The 17,028-nt window shown below is 39.9% G+C and overlaps 1 protein-coding gene across 1 annotated transcript in view; it reads right to left on the minus strand.

The window, feature by feature from the left end:
• TESC (tescalcin) overlaps nucleotides 1–17,028 on the minus strand; it is a 61,193-nt gene that overhangs the window by 23,789 nt on the left and 20,376 nt on the right. Inside the window, exon 2 of the mRNA XM_075178515.1 lies at nucleotides 7,327–7,396. Coding sequence (XP_075034616.1) covers nucleotides 7,327–7,396 — 70 coding nt within the window. The remainder of the gene's footprint in view (nucleotides 1–7,326; nucleotides 7,397–17,028) is intronic.

Here is a 17,028-nt window from a genome sequence, read left to right on the forward strand (position 1 = left end):
AGAAACGACACCAGAAAATGCAAATGTATGTAATTCATCTATGAGTGAAAGTAACACGACAGGCTACGATTTCATGTGTGAAACGGGGAGGTGATATGGGCAGATGCACGTAAGTAAGAGCATGTCAAACTCCCATTCAAGCTCCGGGCATCACTAAGGTACATGTTTTTCTGTCGTATGACTTGCACCAGCTATAGGTCAGGTGTAAGTGCCGAGTGACTATGATGACGGCCGTGTATGCAGAATAGAACATGTGTCAGCAATCAGGAGCAACTGAAAAAAATGCATTTTATGTACAGTAGACATTAGTAACATCATAATAAAAAACGTTTATATATGTACTAAGCAACAACAACATCTTAAATTAGTGAAAGCAGCCAGTGCATTAAAGGTGTGTATACACCACAAGAATAATCCTATCAAAACGAACCTATAGAAATAAATCCAACCTTCATGTGGACAAGGCTCACTCACTCACTAAACACAGTTTAGTTTTACTGGACAATATATTTCAATGACATCCATGGGGGACGTAGGCACAATTACAGATTGTTTCCTGGTTTGCGGATGGCCATAGTGCATTTTTTCCCCACTAAAGGACTTGGGGCTATATTTACTAAACTGCGGGTTTGAAAAAGTGGAGATGTTGCCTATAGCAACCAATCAGATTCTAGCTGTCATTTTGTAGAATGTACTAAATAAATGAAAGCTAGAATCTGATTGGTTGCTATAGGCAACATCTCCACTTTTTCAAACCCGCAGTTTAGTAAATATACCTAAACTGTAAATTGGTTTCTATTTACATGTGCTCGGATGTGATGGAACCAGGCCTCGGCCAATACTGTTAACATTATGCAGTTTCCTCCATCCAGATACACTTTATACAAGAATCTGCAGGTCTACCAATGTAATAAAACACTGAGATGTGCAACAGGGACACGTCCTCTCACTCAGGATTTACTTAAGACATAAATTAGGCCTTAACTACGAGTATTTAAGGAGAAAAGCCTGAAACGTTTAAATGAATAATTTGAAGTGATGTCTTTACTGCTTCTCCCATGCACATTTCCCTCCTGCATCAAAGTATTATTATTAGAAAGGGAATTCATTTAGTTTCATTAATCTTTGAGGTAGAAAATCACATTAAGGAATGCCATGTTGAAGGTGACTCAGACATTTAGCTGGTTTACTTAGTAGATCCCTCTAATTAATGATTATAAAACATAACATACATTGAGCCATAAAATGCAGGTAATGATTATAGCCTGTGGTTCTATTTCTTTACTAAACGATGTCATTCTTTCATAAGAGACCAATACCTGTGCTGAACAAAACTTCCAAGAATGTTAGACATAAAGTTATATAAATAGATATGTCGCTCTCTCCAACCTGAAAGAAAGCATTCTCTTATACATCTAGAAGTCCCAAAGTTCTATAGTGTCAGAGGGCCTGAAAGTAAGGCAAAAAATGAGTAAGTTTGCTCCTGGATAAACCATATTACAATGCAAGGGGTGCAAATGAGTTTATTATTTTGCACATAAGATAATTACTGTCAGTTTTTCATGTAGCACACAAATACGTGATAGCTTTATTTTTAATCTGAAATTGAAAGTTGATCTAGGACCCGGGTCGCAAACCCTTTTCCTTTGTCTATCAGTGTGCTGGCTAAAATTTAGTGAAGCCCAGGTGTGCCAGTTGGGCGCGTGCGTGTGTGTGTGTGTATATCCCAATTGTAAAGCGCTACGGAATCTGCTGGCACTACATAAATAAATGTTGATGGTGTATGTATGTATATATATATATATATATATATATATATATATATATATATATATATATATATATATATATATATATATATATATATACACACACACACACATTTATTATGTATTATTTTATGATGCTAATATCATATTAATAGTACTGGCACAAACGTTCATGTTAGTGCCCCCACTTTGTATTATACCACATGATTGAGCCACATAGATGTGCCCCCAAATCATATCATGACACATGGTTGTCCCCCTTACTCATAGTATGCCATATAGTTGTCCCCCCAATTCATAGTATGACACATAGTTGTCCCCCCATTTCATAGTATGCCACAGTTGCCATCCCAATTTATTGTATACAACAATTTTACCCCCCAATTCATAGTATGCCACTGTTGCCCCCCAATTCATAGTATGTCATATAGTTATCCCTCCCTATTCATAGGATACCAATTAGATGTGCCCCTTAATTTGCCGCTCTTACTTACCTTTGGAGACACGTCTTACTCCAGAAACCCTGGAGCTGCTTCAGTAAAGCAGCCGATGATGGCATGTCGCAGAAGCTCCTTTTCGGCCGTCATCGGCTGCTTTACTGAAGCAGCTTCAGCGCCGGCCTGCCAGACAGAAGTGGTCTGCGTGCTACGTGTGGCACGCGTGCTGGGGGTTGCCGACTCCTGATGTAGGACATGCTCTGCCCCAACTATAAATCTGTCCCTCCAATGCAACATGGTTCTGCCAATGTTACTCCTTTTTGTGCTTTACTTTCCTTAATGAATCAGGCCCAGAGTGCTCAGAGGCCTTTATACAGGCAAACTGAGGCAGTTTCCTGTGGCAGCAGCACATTGTGGGAATCCATAACACACATTATGCTGCTAGTGTCTGAAATAGAAATGGCATACTTAATAATAGATATAATTGTGATAAAAGTGTTATTTGTCCTTTACAGTTCATAATATGATTTTTTTGGGTTAACAAAAGGATTCCATTCCAACTGCCACCTCACACAGCAAAATGCTGTATCTTTGTCATCTTGTTGGCTGCGTGTTAAAATGTCTTTTCCCACATCTACTCTGGCAGTGTAATTTTCATATTATACTGCTGCTAGGACGGCTGCCAAATTGGTCTCCTCCTTCTGATCTGCATGAAGTGTCGCTGGCATTAGGGAGCTCAGTGATGGAGAGGTAAGACACTGATAAAGACAAATTAATATCACCAAACATTTTGCATGATACATGTCTTGTTTTCAATGTGCTATTGAATTAGAAATGTATAATTCATGGAGGACTTTTAATTGAATTGAAATAGATGATTTCTCCTTATGGGAGTACACAGCCTGTGAAATCAGTAGTAGCTGGATCTCCGATTGCTCTGTTAATTAGAGCAGCGAGGGAAATAAGAACATGATTGAAATAATTAACAACTTAATGAAGATCAGTGCAATCTTTCTTAATGAGATATAATTTGTTATGATTGTTGATAAAAATGCCCAAGACAAGCCAGCGAGACACCGTGTATAAAGACTGCAAGAATATTCATGTCAGTGGAATTCACCATTTAAATTATATTTATCATTCTACTGCTCTTTTCGTGTAAATTATATTTCACATTTTTATTATCTTTGTTGTAAGAGACATGTTACAGTGCTGACCACTAGTGCTGCTGGCTCCACACGTCTAACATGTCCATCCTAGCTGTAAGCGTTTCTGATCACAGTAACTTACACATTACAGAATGTGATGTAGTACCTGGGTACAGGTTTCCCTGACACACTCATACCTATTTATGTATACTGTCAGGGCCCGAGGTCTAACTGGGCTACAGCCCAGGGGCCTCGGCATCCAGGGGGCCTTTGAAAGCATTATTGATCGGTGCAGGTGCGGGGGCGCCCATGGCGTGATCAATGCTGTTGAGCCTGTCACTGTAGTCCTTCCGCTGCATTCAGTAATCTCCTTACTGAGAAGATCTCGTGAGAGTGTCACGAGATCTACTCAGTAAGGTGTTTACAGCGCGCCGCAGAAGGACTACAGTGACAGGAGAAGGAGGTAAGCACTCGGGGGGGGGGGGTGACGGGCGACTAACAGGGGAGACCTCACGGGGGAGACGGGCTTCTCACAGGGGGGGCTCACAGGGGGAATGGAGGCCCCCTTAGTCCAGGGGCCATTCCCTTAATCCGGCCCTGTATACTGAAGAGTTCTAATATCAGATTTCATTTACACTGGACTTTACAGACATTTCTGTCATATGCTTCTCTCTCTGTGCCTCACGCCTCAGTGATGTCACCAATTCCTATAGAATTAATAAGCTTAATATTATATTGATTCTACCCATGACAGAGATCACCTTGTTGCTGGTGGGGGAGCTTCCTCACTTGGCCACGCTAGCACTAAGGATCTCTGTATTAATTTGAATTGTTTGCTCTACCCATGGAATGGCTTCCTCCATTGTGTTTAGATGATGGGGCCACTTTAACAGTGCTAGTCTCAGCTAGGGTGATGTTTGGGAAATAAAGGCATCACAATAGTGTGAGATGAGAATAGAGAAGCAGGTGGTTCTCTTTGCTAACTTTTCCCGGTAGATGGAGGCGGAGCTAAGGTATCTTCTTAGCTATGAGAAAAACAAAACAATTAATTTCGTGGGATTTTGTGACCCAAGGCCAGAAAGCTGTTCCCTGGATGTACTAAACGTATACATTACTCCTGTTGGCCAACTCTAAATTGGACCCAATGGGTTAAGCATATTTAATTTCTCCATTCTATCCCACAAGTAGTCCTGCTGTATTGTCCTCTGAGCTGGAATTATTGTACATTCTGAACATCAAGCAAAATCAAGGGCTTGTAACAGTGTCCAAAAATCAATAAGGATGGGATACATGTGGTCCTCACTCAGAGCCACCTGAGGCCATCGTGTCTGAGACTAGGTGGCAAAGTTCACAGGCATAAATATACAGGTATTTCTTCACCATCTTAGGCCTCACACATAACATTTACTCAACCAACCAAGTACAGCTCAGTCAAACTTCTACTCATTAAAACTATAGATATAATCAGAGAGATCACAAAATCCACAACCTTTAAGTTAATCCCCTCTTCTTCCATTTTTCAAGTAAAGTTATATGAGCTGAAAAACGAATGTCATGTCAATAATAATGGCCTCTACCACTTTCATTGCCAACAAGACCACTGGGCAAGTGTAATACTACTAATCTTTTATAGTTGACAAGGGCAAACATATTTAGGATCTTCCAAATGTCAATTTTGTAATCAATTAGCACTATTTCTTTCTTACCGAATAACTTTAATAGCCAACCAATAACTTTATCAATCAATTCTATAACATTTCATGAACTAGGGACGTCAGAGTGAAATCTGGGTGCACATTCAGGGGGAAAGTCTTTTATATTACACAAAAAAGGATGTTGACTTTATGTGATAACTTTGGTCTGAGCTGTGCAGAGATACAGCAATACAGCACCTCCGCGGACGCTTCTTTGACAGCGCCGCAGATGCTTCTTTGACAGCGCCACGGACGCTTCTTTGACAGCGCCGCGGACGCTTCTTTGACAGCGCCGCGGCTGCAGTATAGTACAGTGCCGCTATGTGGGGCACTTCGTTAGTGAAGGGGAGGGGTTTCTGGAGACCCAGAAACCCGCCCTGCGTGCGACCCTGCTGTGCTAAAGTGTACCAGAGTGTTTCTGGCATAGTGGGCATGGCTTATAAGAAACCCACCACTCTCCACATACAGCATTGCTTAAAAATTTTGACAATTCAAATATTTCCTTAAAAATTATGCAACAAGCCATACACTTATTTATTAGATATCCTCATTTACATCAAAGCTTGCCAATGTGCAAACTGTGGGCCAGATGCATCCCTTTCAAGGCATTTTTGGGGGTCCACGTCCCTTACAAGCTCGTCCCACATACTATTGCAGTAATCTTAATGTAAATAATTGGATAACACTGATTTACGGTGAAAACAGTTTTCTTGTTGTTAAGTGTTTTTAATTGATTTATACCAACTCATTTGATATGGTTCAAATGTGGTAAACATTCAACACCAGTATGACTATAATAAACAACAATAGCTTCTTGTGTTTATCATACTTGTGCATGGTAAAAGTGGTTAGTACTTCTGCCTCACATCACTGGGGTCATGAGTTCAATTCCTGACCACGGCCTTATCTGTGTGGAGTTTGTATGTTCTCCCTGTGTTTTCATGGATTTCCTCTGGGTGCTCCGGTTTCCTCCCACACTCCAAAAACAAACTAGTAGGTTAACTGGCTACTTTCAAATTGATCCTAGTCTGTTTGTGTGTTATGAAATACAGACTGTAAGCTCCAATGGGGCAGGGACCGATGTGAGTGACAAATATTCACTGTACATCGCTGCGGAATTAGTGGCGCTATATAAATGATGATGATAGTAAGAGCGACCAGTGAATGCAGTGAGCTTAGATTTAGCTTCAGCGCCTTTTAGCAAGACCCTGCATTATACAGTGATGCATTATATTCACACATTCCTGTGTAAACATATGATAACCAGCTGATAAGGTCCTGGGGGAGTTCTCAGCAACTAAGTTTTTCTTCACAATTATTTGGAAGAAGAGTTCGTTAGTACATACCACACATATTTTTCTTCTCATGTATCTATTATAAGTTTAGTATATAAACCAGTAGCGTTTCACTGTGTAGCCAACAAAATAATCTTTACTGACGATTAGCCAGACAACATTCCACTGAGTGATATGCGCTAGGAGAGGAACTGGGACAGTGTGGACTTATATGTGTAGTTTTGTCAGTGGATGTGATTCTAAAGCTTTGCAATTGTGAAAATATATATATTTCTATCCATATTACTAAAATTAGTCAAATTGCCCTCTTTTTTTAAGCTTGGTTAAATGAGGATCTTTTTCTGACGTAGGCAGGAATAGATGATAAAAATAAGCACTGAACATCATTTGGATTGAATCACTTGGATTGAATTGGCTAAGTGGTTAGCACTTCTGCCTCACAGCACTGGGGTCATGAGTTCATTTCCCGACCATGGCCTTATCTGTGAGGAGTTTGTATGTTCTCCCCGTGTTTGCGTGGGTTTCCTCAGGGTGCTCCGGTTTCCTCCCATGCTCCAAAAACATACTGGTAGGTTAGTTGGCTTCTAACAAATTGACCCTAGTCTGTGTGTGTTAGGGAATTTAGACTGTAAGCCCCAATGCGCTGCGGAATTAGTGGCGCTATATAAATAAATGGTGATGATGATGAATAGCCATGGAACCTAACATGCATGTTAATTCAATCTGGAATATGTTCCCTTAGAATTACAGAATACTGGTTGTTTGCACCCCAAGGTGCGGTTTCTCACTACTTACAAGTTGGGCAGTAGGAGTATCAGACATTTTGGGGGGTTCTACACTAAGGGTTAAATTATCATGTGACATATTTGTAAAAACACTGATTTTCAGCAATTTTGCCATCAGGATTTATAACAACAATATTTATTATCCTCAAGAACAGAGTGTACAGAATTAGTATTTCTGGTAAGACACAAGATCTATACCTGAGAACTCCTTTGTCTCCAGTTAGGCAGACGAAGCGCTTGTGTAGATGTTCAATTTGCTCTGCTGAGACTGAGAAGACAAAAGCAGGAGAAGGAAAGCTTAACATCATCACTGTCATTTATACTTCCCCAGCAGAGGGGATATTTCCTTAGTACAGGCAGGATCAGTATGTCCTAATCTTACCATTCTCTAGATCAGGTTTAGGAGATACTCAGCAGGGAGATAAGTCAGTAATGACAATACTGGCAACCTTCCTCCAATTTCTAGACAATCGCTCTAACATACTCCCTAGAATAGAACTCAAGTGCTCCAATCTGATAAGAAACAGGTTTCTACTCATTATAGTCAGCAATAGTATAATGAATTCAACATTGTCACTCACCTACCACTCTCATTAGATGATGCAGTGTTATTTACATGGAGGTTATCTAAAAATACTTTGTTTAACATTAATACTTTAATGTAAGAGGGTATATGACATACTGCTAGTTTAATTGGCTGCTATAAAAAAATTGACCCTAGTCTCTATCTGTCCGTCTCCCTGTCTGTCTATCTCCCTGTTTGTCTGTCTGTGTGTGTGTGAGTGTGTGTCTATATAAGGGAATTTAGACTGTAAGCTCCAATTGGGCAGGGACTGATGTGAGTGAGTTCTCTGTACAGCGCTGCGGAATTAGTGGCGCTTTATAAATAAATGATGATGATGATGATGATGTTGTGTAATACTTACATGGGAATGGTGACTAACTTGTAATAAATGCAGCTAATGTTTAGTAATGTGACAGTGATCCATAGGCTCCATGTGTTATACCAAACTCTGCCCTCCCATTTTATATTGTGTATTCTCTCCATATCCTGCTTGTCAGTCAACCTTCATATGAATATTGAGGGCACAATTTCAAAATGTTCACACCAAATAAAATGTTTTAACTATACAGTTATAGCGTTAAGACGTAAATCGAGGACAGATGTTGCGGAGTTTAATGTACAGTTAGCCTCAGTAACATATGAATCAAGGTTGTACATTACAGATCAGAGATCTAACACAGCAGCAGGGGAACTCCCTAAGGCTAAAAACACATTGGTCAAATCAATGTGTAGGGGGTAAGACCACCCCAGCCTGTTTCTGTTATACCTACATCTCACCCACCATATCTGACTTGATCAAAGTGATCAAATGATTATGTGGCTTAAGGTCAAGCACATCATTTACAGTGTGTGTTAGTGTCATTTCAGTTCCCTGTATTCTTTGGAAAATATGAGCTGTGTTTGATTTTGAACAATGAGGCAGCAAAGCAAAATCACTAGAACGAAAATAGAAGTCACTTCAGCACAAGGTGTGCATTGCAACCTTGCACCATAATAACAGTTTGAAGCGAAACACTCACTGGCATCGACAAGCCTGTTTTGCCTTATAATGCACCATTATAAGAGAAGTCGTAATGCCCACTGGGACACTTTTAATGGAGTGCCCACCATTAATCTTCCTGGTAATAAAGACTGGATAGTCGAGGACCTAAATGAACTTCTATCTCAGGCACAATGTATCCTCCATCCTGACAGAACAAAATTTGGGACTATCCTTCTAAAAACATTTCTATTGGACATATCCCTATGTAAGACCAAGCACTACCCCAAGCTTTAACATAACTAACTGTAATCCAAGCTCAATGACCAGAACATGACAGAGCTCCATCCTGCCTCCCCAAACTGTAATATTGTACGGACCCTTAGACAGTGCAGTTTATATCAGTGATAATGAAAATAACAAATTATTGTTAGTTCTAAAAAGCTTTTGTGGGAACAAGCCCATAGGAAAAAATGTATTTTATTTTTCAGGTGAAAAAAATCTCCGGGACTGCCTGTAAATATTATGGTGGGAAAGAGCCCTAACGAATCATCAGCTATAAAGTACTTACGTTCGGAGAGTCACAGAGATAAACAGTGAATATATACGGTACACTTGCTGATAATTAAGTATTCTGTGCTGAGCACTGAGTTTTATACCTAAGCTGATGGACATAACAAAGGCTATTTATTACGTCACGTTTTACTGAACAGAGGGAATTCCTTGTTATTTTATAACATTTTAATGGGCATGAACAGTTTTATTTTTTATATTATGATATTATTCCAAGTTGTGTTCTCAGCAATGAGTCTTATGAAGATGGAACTTTATACTGCTATATGGATGGAAAAAAATATTTCCTATCGTTCCATTTGAAAGCAGTGAACAAAAGTGTAATGTTTTCATTTTACTGGTGATTTAGGTACTTTGACTAAATATGTAAATATTCAGCATTTTTATTATTAATGTATTATGTACAGATGATGGCATGACATTGAGCTAATGAAAATGTCACTCTACTTGTACAATGCTTTGTCACGTGTTTTCCTTTCAAAACATTTTTCGAAGACCCAGCGCACAAAGCTGGAGCACCACTAGTGACCTTTCCTTATAAGACTGGCTGTCACGCTCTTACTGTAGCCCAGGCAGCTGTGATTAATTAGGCGGCTTTCAAAACAGTCATCACTTTGATTTCAAAGTATGAAACTTTCCAAACAACATAACAATATATCAACACGTTGCATTTGTGTGCACAAATAACTGTGGTAGCCTGAATATGTATATACTATATATTCCTCAGTGAGAACCTTGATAGACATAACAAGGGTTAGACGATTCTGAACAGATGGCACTTGCTGGTGCATCAGATGCACAGGGATATATTGAAATAGGATAGAGGGATACATTGGATGTAAATGGATGCATTAGATTGGGATATAGGGATACTTTGGATGTACAGGGATATATTGGATTGGGATAGAGGGATATATTGGAATGGGATAGAGGGATACATTAGATGTACTGGGATGCACTGGATTGGGATAGAGGGATACTACAGATGTAGATGGATGCATTGGATGAGAATAGAAGGATACTACAGATGTACATGGATGCAGTGGATTGGGATAGAAGGATAGTTTGGTTGTACAGGGATGCATTGGATTGGGAAAGAGGGATATAGTGGATGTACAGGGATACATTAGATTAAGATATAGGGATACATTGGATTGGGGTATGGACATACAGGATACATACATCACAGCTAATTGAATCTCTCCCTTAGCATTGGACGCAATGGAGAGAAGAGGGATCGACCAGATCACTACCTCATCAGTACGTGATTGCTGCACACATTTGTCACCTTTCTCTGTCCCATTTATTCAAAAGCCACTATGGCAAGTTTAAGAAAATAATGAAAAAGTAATAAAATATAAGTCTCTACTAAATACAAGATGCATTTTTTTTTAAGTAGCTGCTAGACTTAATGTACAGCACCGAAACCTTTATGGTGGTGCTGCGCACCTCAATTTGCACAACTGTATATTTCTGCCAAAGTGGATGAGATTACGGAGCATTTACATAGAAGCAGAAGTTTGCAGCTGCCAATGGGAAAAATTGGGGAACAGTGCAAAAACACAGGGCCGTAACTAGGGCTGTGTGAGAGGAGCAACTGCCCAGGGTACAAAGCTTAAGGGTGTCACGAGCTTGAAGGAAATGGAGGCTTTCTTTCGGTATTAGCACAACGGTACAGGGAGGCACGGAGCTAATGCACCCCTGGTTTTCACTAGGGACCCCTGCAAGGGAGTATGGACCTGGCCGCAAGGGATCCACAGCTCGCGGTTCTCCAAGACAGTCACAGACAAAATAGGGGTGAACAGTGGATAGTCAGACAGGCCGAGGTCAAAACTAGAGAGGTAACGCAGTACCAAATCAGGAGACAAGAGCATGGTCAGGAAAGCTGAGGTAATGCCAGAGGGGGTACAGTATGTAATGCCAAATCGGAATCCAAAGGGAGGTCAAACAATGCCGAGTCAAGCCAGGAACACAGGGATGCAGATAGCAAGTATCAGGAATGCAGGAACAGAGGTGTGAGCCTAATACTATGGCACCCTCATGGTGCCAGTGACTGATTTAAATAGAGGCACTGGTGCTAGGAAAATCAGGGAAAGCTCCTGATTGGAGACTCCTGGCGGTCAGTGATATCACTGATCACCAACAATGCAGAAGAGCGTCCCCTCTGCTAGGCAACAGGGATGCAGCTGGTGCGCATGCGCACTGCAGAGAGACAGATGGGAACATTAATTGTGCACTGGGTGGACATTCTAGGCGCTGCTACAAAGCAAATGATTGAGCCATTTTACAGTACAATAATATTTTGGTCCTGTCTTTTCAACTTATTTTCCATTGTCAATAGTCTGGAAGGAGCAATTGATGTTAAGCTAAGAGGGCTGCACTACCACCTTTTACTAGACATTATTTATTTCACATCAGTGGATAAAACAGGAGCAGAATGATATTGGGCAGCTTGGTGGCTCAGTGTTTGCGAAATTGCGAGTGCCGATTGAATGGCAGTAAAATCATTTGTTTCTGAGTAAAGCAGCCACGATTTTTTAATAACCAGGCAAAATGGAGCATTTAACTATGGTCCACCATTACACTTCTTAATAATGGTGAAATAATGAAGGGACCCTAAAGAAACGTTAGGTGTTTTTGGAAGAGAAGAGACACCTTGGGGTTGATGCTGAATTGGATAGATATACGTCCACTTATATAGTATATACTATATAAGTGGAGTATATTGAAAAGACACATATAAGGGCTTATATACTGAACAAAAGCCTTATTAAGGATGTATGACAGAACTGTCATTTGCAGAAAGTACAATTGGAACTTAGCTGTACTTTGTAACCACTCATATGGTATCAGTAATCATGTACAACAATGGGCTGCTGATGGTAAATGCAAATAATTATACCAAGCCATATGTTTCTGGATCAGTATTTCAGCAGACAATGTATGCCTTTTACATCAATCAAATTCTTTATAGATACAATGGCACAGTCCTCTACCAAGAGCAATTTATGTGAAAAAAAAAATGAAAACTCCCTGTTTGTAACACCCCCCTCAGTCACCAACACGTGTACTATTTGAACAAAAGTACTTTAAAAAAAAAAGTATTAATTATATTAATTCTAACACTATAATGTTATTTTGTTTTAAGCTGGCAGTATGAAGAATGAGCGATATATCTGAAGTTAACAGATCCTTAGACTTTTAAAGGTACATTTCAAATGATTATTTTTATGTATAAAACTAAACTTTCAGTTTTGCAATGTAAAAATAAAAGCAAAGTTTGCTGAACTGAATCAGGAAAATAAAAATGCCTCTTTTACAAAGTACACAAAAGGCACACTAGCACACAATCTGCCCAATGCACATTATGGTGCACACCTATTCCCTGCTCACGGGAGACACTACCACTAGCAACTAGAAGTGTATCTAATGCATAAAGTAGAGGTGCACAGTGCCGACATCAGATCAAAGTCCAAACACCTACTGCTGTCCTCAGAACCCCTAACAGTGCAGGTTTTCCAGGTGACAAGGGAAATAATTATACCACCTGTGGATCTATTACAATGTGTCAGTCAGTAATGAATACACCTGTGCTAAAGCAAGGAGATATGGAAAACATGCACTGTTAGGGATCCTGAGGACCAGGTTTAAAAAACACTGTCTTAGAATACTGCTTGGTTTAGCGTTATTTATATGTTAACTTACACATGAGAGTGAGTGGGCATTGTAATTTTGTTTATTGCAATTTATGGGAAGAATTCAGCTTCCGGACATCACCGCGATATATAGCTGCACACACGGCCGGCCACTGCGTTAGAGAATCTACGATCATTTTTGAGCGGAGATTTCAGCCAAAAACATTGGTGCGATATGTCTCCATGGACGTTCCAGAGACACAGTGCTCTGAATTCAATCTCCCCCTATGTGGGTAGCATTATAATAAATTACTCGTAGTGTATCTAAAAATATGCTTCCCCACCAGAGTACAACAAGGATTCAACTTCTCTGTGCACTTCTCTGCTAATCTAGGTGTTCCAGTGCTACCCTTACTCCACACAACTCCGTCCCTCGGGCTCTGGAAACTTTATTCCTTCACAAATTCTACCATCTTCTTAAAGAAGAAGAAATCTCTTGCCTTAATATGTTTAACGCTGGTCACTCTAGTTTCAGCAGAGGTCTATAAGGACAAGCTTTCCTCTTCAATGCCAGCTGGCGAAGCCACACCTCAGTCATCGCTATGGGCAAACTTAGCCACACATGCACAATAACCACACAGGGGTCAGAGCCTCCATTCCCCAGCAGCATTAGGCTGCTAGTGAAGGAGATTTTAGTTAGTTTGGGAGGGGGGTGGTATAACCAGGGTTCACCAATGAGTCTTGGCTTGATAAATTCCAGCAGCAGCACAACACAATGATTCTTACTGCCGCCCACTAGCCACCAGTGATAAATAGACCCCTAAGTCCTTAAACAGCAAGAACTTACTGTAGAGTAGTTGTAGCGTAACCAGCGGCAGCCTGAGCTTCAAGTAGACTCTGGACTGTAAATGCTGATTCATGTCGAATTTTGCATTAAATTGCACTGCCCATGGCCAGAAACAAACTATACGCCAGAGAACGTAAGTGTATGCAATTCACTTTCAAGCACAAAAGATACTTAGGACAGCCTATGATTTCATGGGTGGAATAGGGAGGGGAATGGGCGTATACAGGTAGTCAGTTTACAGTAAGGGCATGCCAGGCTCGACCGCATGCAGCAGTGTCTGATTCAAGCTTTGGGCATCTCTAAGGCAGGTGTTCTTCAGTTGTATCACTTACACCCACCACAGGTCAGGTGTAAGTGCTGAGCGACAGTGATGACAGTGGCGTATGCATGCTATAACATAGGTTTGCAATCAACAGCAACTGTAAAAATGCATTTTATGTACAGTAGATATTAATAACATCAAGATAAATGTATTTCATTGAAAAAAAAGAAAAAAAAACCACAACTTTTTTTATTTTTTAAATGTTTTTTCATAAATGACTATATTATTAATAGGTGACATCCTTTTTTTCTGTGCATTCTACTGGGACTTTTATATTATATGTTTGTATTTTACTTTTCCTGCAGTGTATTGTTTGTCAGAGCAGAGCGTATCTAGATCCGTATTCAAAAATAGATGTTTCTGCAGAGGCGCTTTTAGTTGAATACGGATGTGCGTATGGCCGAATTATGTGCGTTTAAAAAAAAAAAAAAAAAAAAAGCACAATACATTAGTATTACATGCCTTAATGACTCACTGTCATTCTAGTAACTAAACAATGACATATCCTGTTTGGTCAATATCTTTCAAAGGCTGGCTGACGAGCACAGCAGTTGTAGTTTAGTTGGAGGCATCCCGGGTATGTGGTATTACTACTGTGAATGTCTTACTGGGAAATTTCAGCAGTGAACGACAATGATCATTTAGGACCAATCAGATCTAATTACAATACCCAGTAGGAGTGCAGATTGTCACAATACATACAATATTTGTCATGACAAACCGCAACCACTGGATACTACCTGATCGTAAATGGCAAATATAAATCACATTCACATCCCCAAGTTGAGAAGTTCCTAGGTAAATGTTTAGAGGCGTTTTAAACAAACATTTGATTTTGCCCATGCTTCCCCCACATATATGCAACAACATATGTTTGTATTTTTGTATCTTCTCTCTATTTAAAAAAAATAAGTGCTACATTTGTCCGATTACACATTGTGCCATCTCCCTCCAATTACAGCACAAAATGTCCTTTTAAACAGAGTGGGGCCCCGAACCAGCACACACTGTACCAACGCTTATCTCTGTACATATTCTAGTTGTAGGACATATTGTATTCTCTGATTCCCAGATCAATAAAGGCACAGCGTGCATTACTTCTCTTCCCCGTTGTTATTCCTCCATATCTATTCTTCCCTTCTCTCTGTGATGATCATTTTCTATTACACACATTGTAGTGTGGTAATCCTGCTTATTCTGAAAAGAAGATGAAAGGGCCACATCTTAGGATCCATAAAGGGTCTTTTTTAATCTCTGTATCAAGGCAAAGATGAATTGTGCAAAATGTAGAAAAAAGCCACTGTAGGATGCAAGAGTGTGTGTGTGTGTGTGTGTGTGTGTGTGTGTGTGTGTGTGTGTGTGTGTGTGTGTGTGTGTGTACAGTTACATTGGATTTTAATATTGTCCGTACAAACTGTATACACAATAAGGTTATTGTATGTAAGAGTTCAACTGTCACTAATATGGACACTGCAAACAGCCCCCACTTTATTATATTGTCGATATCGACTTGTACTCACAACCTGTTACACCTGAACATTCCAATCCTGTTAAACGGTAATAAATCCTCATTCTTCTCCATGAACAGAACTTACAGATATAAAAATAAAAGTAAATCAAAGCTACTGGCATTCAAAAGACTGCTATACATTTGTCCAACACAAACAAGCTAAAAGGAATTTACTATCCATCAGTGAGGTCATCCCAAGTACAGCCTCCTTCTGAGGCTTCTGCTACCTGACTACTCTGGCTTCAAAACCAGACCTCTACTGGCACTCTCTGTTAAAGTGGTCACAGATTTTCTCAATACTTGTAAAATTCAGTAATTATTTACATAATCAGGTGTAAACATAGTGTATCCATAGACATAGAACATGAATGATCTAGTCTGACAATAAAACAACACAAACGAAACGGGTGAAACATTTGTCAAGCTCAAAAATGATTACTGTAGCACAAGTGCATATTCACATACAGATGTTAACAATATACTTAATTACCCCAGAACTAAATCGTCAAGCAGAAGCATAATCATGCTAACAACTTCCTCCCATCAAGCCCAATAATACACCTACTTCACAGAAAATATTTTAGTAGTGGTACACTTTATAGTTTCACCTAAATTGTTTAATCCTATAACTAACAAAATATATTAATAAAGTTGTCTCAAGATGGCTGCACTCGTAGGTGGCCAGAAGTAGACTTAGATTCAGCCAGATCACTTCTTAAATCATTGGGGCCTATCAGTGCCATCAGCCACTAGGGACCATCTGCAGTTATATTTCAGCAAATAAAGACTACCTCTGGTTATCTTCAAACTACATTTACCAACGTGCCCAATAATGACCCTATCAATTATAACCGCATTGGAGTCATTTTCTGGCCGCACATGCTGCTAACTAAATGCCTGTCATTGGCTGCAATACCAGTGTGTACAGCCAGCATTAGTTTATAGTACTGCTCTGTGCTCTGACTGCACTTCAGCTGTATAGATCTATTCATGTCAAACAACATGAGTCAGACTGTGATCTGAGGAAAATAAAATATCCTATTCAGTTCTGTGAGACATATACCGTAAAAAATCAATATATATATAGATATAACAGTAATGTCTCCGTACGCTAGACCAAGCCAATCCAGTATATCATCATCATCATCATCATCATTTATTTATATAGCGCCACTAATTCCGCAGCGCTGTACAGAGAACTCATTCACATCAGTCCCTGCCCCATTGGAGCTTACAGTCTAAATTCCCTAATATATACACACACTCACACAAAGACAGACAGAGAGGGAGACAGACAGAGACTAGGGTCAATTTTTGATTGCAGCCAATTAACCTACCAGTATGTTTTTGGAGTGTGGGAGGAAACCGGAGCACCCGGAGGAAACCCACGCAAACACAGGGAGAACATACAAACTCCAGACAGATAAGGCCATGGTCGGGAATCGAACTCACGACCCCAGTGCTGTGAG

Source organism: Mixophyes fleayi, chromosome 1 (genome assembly GCF_038048845.1).
Source record: "Mixophyes fleayi isolate aMixFle1 chromosome 1, aMixFle1.hap1, whole genome shotgun sequence".
Taxonomy (NCBI): Eukaryota; Metazoa; Chordata; class Amphibia; order Anura; family Limnodynastidae; genus Mixophyes; species Mixophyes fleayi.